Source organism: Solanum tuberosum, unplaced genomic scaffold (assembly GCF_000226075.1).
Source record: "Solanum tuberosum cultivar DM 1-3 516 R44 unplaced genomic scaffold, SolTub_3.0 scf00245, whole genome shotgun sequence".
Lineage (NCBI taxonomy): Eukaryota > Viridiplantae > Streptophyta > Magnoliopsida > Solanales > Solanaceae > Solanum > Solanum tuberosum.
Genome location: NW_006239167.1, coordinates 992,279 through 999,911, shown reverse-complemented (window position 1 = coordinate 999,911; position 7,633 = coordinate 992,279). Strand labels below are relative to the sequence as shown.

General features: G+C 28.1%; 1 protein-coding gene across 1 annotated transcript; it reads left to right on the top strand.

The window, feature by feature from the left end:
* The first annotated feature begins 2,144 nt into the window (after positions 1–2,144).
* On the top strand, positions 2,145–3,299 carry LOC107062569 (myb-related protein Myb4-like). The gene is made up of 3 exons (XM_015313357.1): positions 2,145–2,269; positions 2,459–2,588; positions 2,684–3,299. The coding sequence occupies exons 1-3, from the start codon at positions 2,161–2,163 to the stop codon at positions 3,174–3,176; spliced, it is 732 nt and encodes a 243-aa protein (XP_015168843.1). The 5' UTR covers positions 2,145–2,160; the 3' UTR covers positions 3,177–3,299.
* The last annotated feature ends 4,334 nt before the right edge of the window (positions 3,300–7,633 follow it).

Below are 7,633 nucleotides of genomic sequence, written 5' to 3'. Positions count from 1 at the left end.
CTTTTCTTTGCATTTGAGTTTTGACACCCATGGGAGTGTGTTGTCACTGTATCAAAAATGGTTTTTAGTGGCAATTGATGAACGGCAATAGCTCAATTACTGCTAAATATATAATTTTAGCGGTAATTAACCCTTGTTGTATATGTTCTTAAAGCCTTTAGCGACATTGAATCTACTGATACTTAATTAATGTCGATAAATACTTTAGCACTCTTTATTAATGTTTCTATTTATTATCGTTAAAAATTATTTTTGTGATAGTGTCACTGTTATACTATCGGCTGATCACTCATGTCGGCATTATAGAAATAGTTTTTTAGATTTTAAAAAAACGTTGTCGGCAGATTGATTTAATATATCAAGAACTGCCATAATTTAAAAAAAAAATAATGTATTTTAGGTATTTAATTATCTTAAACTTTAAAAGTAGATCGTAATTAAATCTCTTTATTAAATTTCATACAAGATTTTTTTAATTCAAAATTGTTGTATCATTTTTTGTGATATATAGTTAGTCATAATCATATTTTGTGTGTGTTTCGAAAAATTATGATGTTAATAAAGATATTCAAACGAGTTTTCACAAAGAAACAAAAGAATAGGGTGAAAGCTATGATTGAAAATTCAGAAGATTGTGTAATTCTCATGGACTACTTAAAAGAAATAACTATAAAACAAACTTAGTTAAATCTATTTTTCTAGAGGGAATTTTTTCCTAATGACTTGAATGTTGATTTTATCATATCTATGCCATTTAGTTAATAAATGCTGGCATGAATAATCTTTTTCTCAAATGAGAATGGTATTGATAAGCTAATTTTTTAACGAAGAATATAAATAAGCCTTTTATTAAAGTTCGATGATATATTTAAGCCTTTTTCATTATTTTTATCGCAATTATCCTTTCCAAGTTATATCTTTTTATGCCAGAGAAATAATTGAATTTGACAATAAGCAAAACATCTTTTAATGTGCACCAAAGAATATGCAATCACATAGACTAAAATATTCTAGTAATGTTTTAATATTAGAAACACTAAATATATTTGACAATACTTTAAGAAGATTCAGTCATCAAGTATGGTATACAACTAACTTCATTCCTATTATATACTCATTCCGTTTCAAATTTTTTTCTTTATCTTTTTAAAAAAATCTTTTCTTTTTTATTTAGCATTTGCTCAATTGTAACTTTTCTATATGAGATAAGAGTTCAATAACAAAATTAAAGAATATTTTAGTACATTTCATATTTCTGTAATTTAACATCACAAAATTCAAAATTTTCTTTATTTTTAAATTCCATATCAAAATTAAAATTGAAACAAAGAGAATGCTTACAAAATTCAGAATATTTTGTTCCACATCGATGATGAAACGTGACTCATTTTAAAATTTCTATTTATTATATAAATTATTTATATGTGCTTTAAAGAAGTTACTATAGAAGTGCCATTTTGATTGGGTTGTTGGTGTCGGATACATTGACTTTTCAAAATGGATTAAATAATGTAAATATTACATAAATTTCATAATGCTAAGAGCTAATTACATTTTATCCATATTCTTTTTCAAATTACAAAAATCTCTTAAAATTATAGGATTTCGGATACATGAGGAAACCTGCGGCTAACATAGCTCACGAATTGCAAATGATACATTACTTAATGAGAAGGATGTATCCGAGAGAATAAGGATGCACCCAAAAGGGGAGGAGTGTATCAGAGAGAGGATAGGGATGCATCCGAGAGGATTTTTTGTAATTTTTTTAAATGATAGAAAATTTTAGAAATTATGGTAAATAAGACTTATATTTATGTAATTTTTCTTAAGTAATTAATAGGTGCCAATATATGGAGTTTTAACTTAAGTTATTTATAGGAGATTTGTAAAGACTTGGATAACTTTATTAAATAATTTTCATAATTTGCCAATTTTCAAAAAATCATTTTTTTCACTTTTGAAAACAAATACTATGTTTCTTTTCTCTCTTCAATTATCACAACAAAACATGACCAAAAGTCTACTTAAATAATCATTTTATAAATACCATGTAGTAGTGTCAAAGTGAGGGGAACTTTCTTGGAAAATGAAGACTTACCCCCTCCCTCTTATAAATATAGAAATTAAGGTTTGTGATTAATTGGAAGTTCCATAATTATGGATTATGTAAAGAAGGGAGCATGGTCTCCTGAAGAAGACCAAAAAATGATTGATTATATCATGCAATATCGTATTTGGAATTGGTCCCACATGCCCAAATTTGCAGGTTCAACAACAAATAACACTAGCTATATATATTTCATTCACTTGTCTTTGTTTTTTTGGAACATCTATTCATTTCCTATAGGGGAAAGAATTAGACTTAACCAAACAATACTAATATTAAGGGTTTTATTGTTGCTTTTAGGGTTTCATCATCACATATGTATATATTTTTGTTATTGTTGTTAATTAGGGCTATCAAGAACCGGAAAGAGTTGTAGACTCCGATGGATCAACTACTTGAAGCCTGATCTAAAGAAAGGACCTTTTAGCATGGAGGAGGTGGAAATTGTGTTTAGAATGTATCAATCACTTGGAAACAAGTAAGAATTAAACCTTAGCCTTAGTAACATATATAGATATATATAGTTCATGCCTCATTTCCGAGGAACCAATTATATGTTTTGTTTTGTTAAAGGTGGTCAGCTATAGCTAAAGAATTGCCTGGAAGAACAGATAACGAAATCAAGAATTTCTACCATACACATTTAAAGAAGCACCATGGGAGAAAAGATGAAGTGAAACCTAAATCAAGGAAGAAAGCCAAACAATTAGAGATGAGTAATCAAAAGAAGCCTTTGATAACTACTTGTCCAAATATTGAAGGTCCTAATGATCAATCACTTGATTTCACCAACTCCTCCTCCTCCTCTAGCTACATCACATTTGATGAAAATTATGAAATCTTGGAAACATCTAATCAAGACAATGATGTTACTTCAATTGTCAATCAAGTTCATGACGACGATAACATAGTTATATTGGAGAGTAATCCAGAGAGTAGTACGTCTTCATCATCAAGTAGTGTTGATTTGCACATAAATGATTTCATGGATGTGAGTGTTCATTCATCTAATGTTGTTGATTTCTGGTTGGAGCTATATTTGGCAGCGGATAATCTGAAGATCTAAGTGGCACCGGAGGTTTAATTATGTTCCTTTTGATGTCTTCTAATTAGTTAGTAGTACTACGTACGAGCAACATATATGTGGTATGCATTTCGAATTCATGGCCATTATGTTAAGTTTGTTGAATTACGTACTTTGTAATGTTTGGAGCTCTTAAATTAAACATACATATGTATTTGTTCGTCCAAAACAACATGATTGTTCAATCTCTCAAATTCTATAAGTATAAGGACTTTTCCGAAGTAATGTAAGAAAAAAAAAATATATAGTATACTAGGGCTTTGTTGGTATCTGAAGAGAATTTCTTGTATTAACCCCAAAATAATGGTAGTTTACATAATATATAAGAAATCTAAATAAGGCTGGTGCCAGAGGAATTGTTAGAAATAGAATTGGGAATTGCCTAGACTCACGACCACATGATTAATACAAGCTATAAACTTCTTTGGAAAATCTAGAAGATCATAAATGACATTAAGGGGATGTTCTTGCAAAATTTGCTACATAAATCCAACTGCTAGCCTAAAATATTTATGCATAAAGAAGACTTAAAAAGAACCTCAATAGGCATTTTCATCCTCCGTTTCAATTTGTTTGTTTGGTTTTGACTTGATACAGTTTAAAATGATAAAACAATGAGAAGTATTTTTTTTAATTGTGTGGCATTGAACTAAAAATATGTCGAATGTACCAAAATATCTTTTAATCTTGTTGTTTTAAGCATGTCCCGTGGAAAGTTAGAATTAAAAAGCTATCAAGGGATAATAAGATTCATTTTTAAACCGACTACAAAAGAAAATAGGATAAACAAATTAAAATGGAAGAAGTAATTTTGTTCATTTTCTTGAAAACAATTACAAGTACTACATTTTATTGGTTACTCTAATTATCAAAATATGACATTAGTCAAACAATTTTCACAAAATAAAGGAAGCAACCAAGAGAAATTTGCAAAACAAACAAGTCAAAGGTCAAAAACTACAAGCATTAACGATAAATTAGAGACTTTCATCTGATTAATTAAGATAAGACTTCTTAGTACTTTGACTTAATTAGTAAGTATGAATAAGAGGACAAACATAAAATCCTTTTTGACCGCATTAGACGAAACACGAGGTACTATAATCACAAATTTAATATTTATTTGGATCATTCCTTAGTTTATTTAATAAAAAAAAATGGATATAATATTTGGTTAACGTTAAAAACAGAATATGTTAATTTGAAGTGAATGTTTCAAACTTCTCTCTCCGTACATTCTCCACAACCCTATGCTCCTTACCACATGCATACATGACAATATTTAGCCAAGTTACGATAGAAAGGCTGTGAACACCCGTTTTTTGGTCAGATTGCTTGCAATCTGTGATTGTATATCAGGTTAAGATGTCCCATATCGGTAGAGCCGTAGAGGGATGAGAATTTGGTCTCTTTATTTAGATTTGGACAAATCTTTCCTCATGAGCTAGCCTTTGGGGTTGAGTTAGGTCCAGGTGTCATATCTTTACATATCACGGGTAAGGTCTAGTTCCCCCCTCCGCAGAGGCGAAATCATGATTTCAGACATATGAATTCTAAATTTTAAAAAAGGACAATAATCTTACCTAAAGGAACAACCGTCAAATTAATGAATAAATATGCAAGTATTTAATTCACTAAAAAAACGGCGATTTGAATCCTAAAAATCACAAAAACACAAATTATGTTAATGAGATGGTAGTCATGTTTGAAAACATTATCTTAGATAATGTTATTGTAAAACTTAATTTAATAATATGATTTATGAAGATTTGAGTAATTGATTTTAAAATTTTAAAATATTGTTTATAAAATATGAATGATTTTTTAATATAAATTTCGAACAGTTTTACTATAATCTTCAATATTTTTCTAAGTAAGTTTAAAATTATTAAATTCACTATTAACATTATGGCACCTAAAACATATATTTTATTAGTTTCATTATCACCTAGATCCATTATTGTCTTCAAAAGTTAAGATTTTGAAAAGCAAACAACAATTATTTTAATATAATCCATTAGCAATATGTGGAATAACCCTAGAATGAAAGATTAAAAATTAATTTTGAATAGATAGTTATATAGGGTAAAAACAAACAAATAAGAAAAAAATAGAAAAAGAAGAGATAAGAGTACATAGTACATACCGGAGGGCAGAGGTCAGATAGTAGCAATCAAATCAATAATAAAAGTTAGAATCCTAACTATTGAAAATAAATTTGGCTTATATCTGAGTAGAAATCAATAGTTAGATATTGTTTTAGGGTAGGACGCAAACGCTATTTTTCTATTTCGTTTGAACCCCCTTCTAACACAGTAGCTCTGCCACTGCCCCTCCGTCTTCTCCAAAATATGATATACAACACATTCATAATTTACTCCCTCTGTCCCTAATTACTTGTCCACTTTTCCTTTTATAGTTGTCCATAATTACTTGTACATTTTGACAAATTAAGAAAGGACAATTTTCTTTTACCTATTATACCCTCAATTAATTACTTTAAAAAAAGGTAAAACTTCTTGAAAATCTTAAGTTTTTAATTCATCCACTTTATAATTAATAGGGGTAAAATGATAATCTATTATATCAATAATTATTTTCTTAATAGATGCATCAATTCAAAAGTGGACAAATAATTAGAGACACAACAAATATTATACATAGTGTTTGGGTTATGAACAAAAGGTCGAATATGAAAACATTCCAAAATCTTGTAGGACAATGATAATAAAGCACAACGCCAACGACGAACAATTCGCTAATTAATACTCCCTCCATCCCTATTTAGTTGTTCATTTTTTGTAATAGCACCATCTAGCATGTAACTTAGGATTTGTTTGGATTGACTTAAAAGTCGGTCAAACCTATTTTTAAGTCATTTATAGCTTTTAGAAATGTTTGATAAGATTAAAAATAACTTAATTATAAGTTAAAAATGACTTTACAAAAGTTAAAACCCAAAAATAACTCTCTACTTTTTATTTTTTTAACTTAAAAGTCATTTAAGCTTGACTTTTTATTTTTTGATTTAAAGCTATTAAAAATTTGAAACGATTATTATATAGTACTTCGACTTCAAGTTCAACTTGCTACATGTATAATTTTTATATATAGCAAATGTCAAGAGATGATCAATGCAATGTTTGCTTGTCCATGCAAGATAGCCAAAAAAGAAAAAAATGCCTCGAAATCAATTTTAAAATGACAAATTGGTTTAAAGAAAGACCTAAGGATAGATAGAAATTCAAACGTCAACTCTATCATTTAGAAAATTAATTTAGACATGTCCCACACCTATAGATATGTCTGAACACATCTTTCTTTTTCATTTTCCATATTCGATTAATGTTTTGACCACATAATAGTCTTGTTTTATGAGTTAACAAGTGATTAGTGCAACATCCTATTATAGGATTCATGTATTTTCCCTCTTAATCTCTCTAGTAATTAAGATTAGTTAAATATTTATATAATTGAACTTTGGATGAAAGGACAAAGAAATTTATGTTCAAGAAAAGCTTTGACTTATATTTCCATTATGTTTGGAATATTATGGGGATCAACATTCCCAGAATATCACAACAACATAATGTGGACAATGACATTTACAGGTTTTACTTTGACCATTTACAAGCCTCACGTGTTGTTGAAGAATTCTCCACAGTATAATTGATAAAAAGGAAAAAAGCTATATGTTAGTTACTATTTGAAATAGTTTAAATATATATTTTATATTAGTATACTCATTCAACTATAATGCTTTGGTGTTATATTATTAAGAGCATATATGAATCTATAGTATAACGAAAGAAAATATCACACATTTATCAATAATAGAGGGACAAATATGACCCACGACATAGAAAAATTAAAGAAAAGTTAATTTGGTTGCTATAGAAGTTATAATGCAAAGTATTTGTAATTCATTAATTAATTAAGGATGAACTAGTTAGTAGTTACGCATGGTTCTGGGTTAAATTATCTATGTATTAATTTTTCATCTTTTATTATGTATAAAACAATACGTGAATTGATTCATATAATTTACACATATTTTTAATATGTGAGATTATAAGATGATAACCATACTGTATTTAATGTGCTAAATTTATACAAAGCAACTAAAAAGATACTACCTTCTATTGTATGCTCTCTGTCCGAATTTTGTGACACTTCCTTTTTTTAAATCGTTCTAAAAAGAATGACATTTTCATATTTAGTAACAATTTGAAGTTGAACTTTTCTTTTTACTTTTAATGAAATTATTTGTAGCCACCAAAATTTATATGGCTTATTTTAGATCACAAGCTTCAAAAAAAAAAATTCTCTCTTAAATTCTATGCCTTGTCAAATATCTTCACATAAACTAAAATAAAAAAATATCAAATATATGCTTATTTTAAACTTTTAATTAATAAATAACCAGCAACAAATGACCC

Coding starts and splice junctions, on each gene's coding strand:
- LOC107062569 (XM_015313357.1), top strand. CDS start 2,161: ATGGATTATGTAAAGAAGGGAGCATGGTCTCCTGAAGAAGACCAAAAA. Junction 2,270..2,458: donor CCACATGCCCAAATTTGCAG/GTTCAACAACAA, acceptor GTTGTTAATTAG/GGCTATCAAGAACCGGAAAG. Junction 2,589..2,683: donor TATCAATCACTTGGAAACAA/GTAAGAATTAAA, acceptor GTTTTGTTAAAG/GTGGTCAGCTATAGCTAAAG.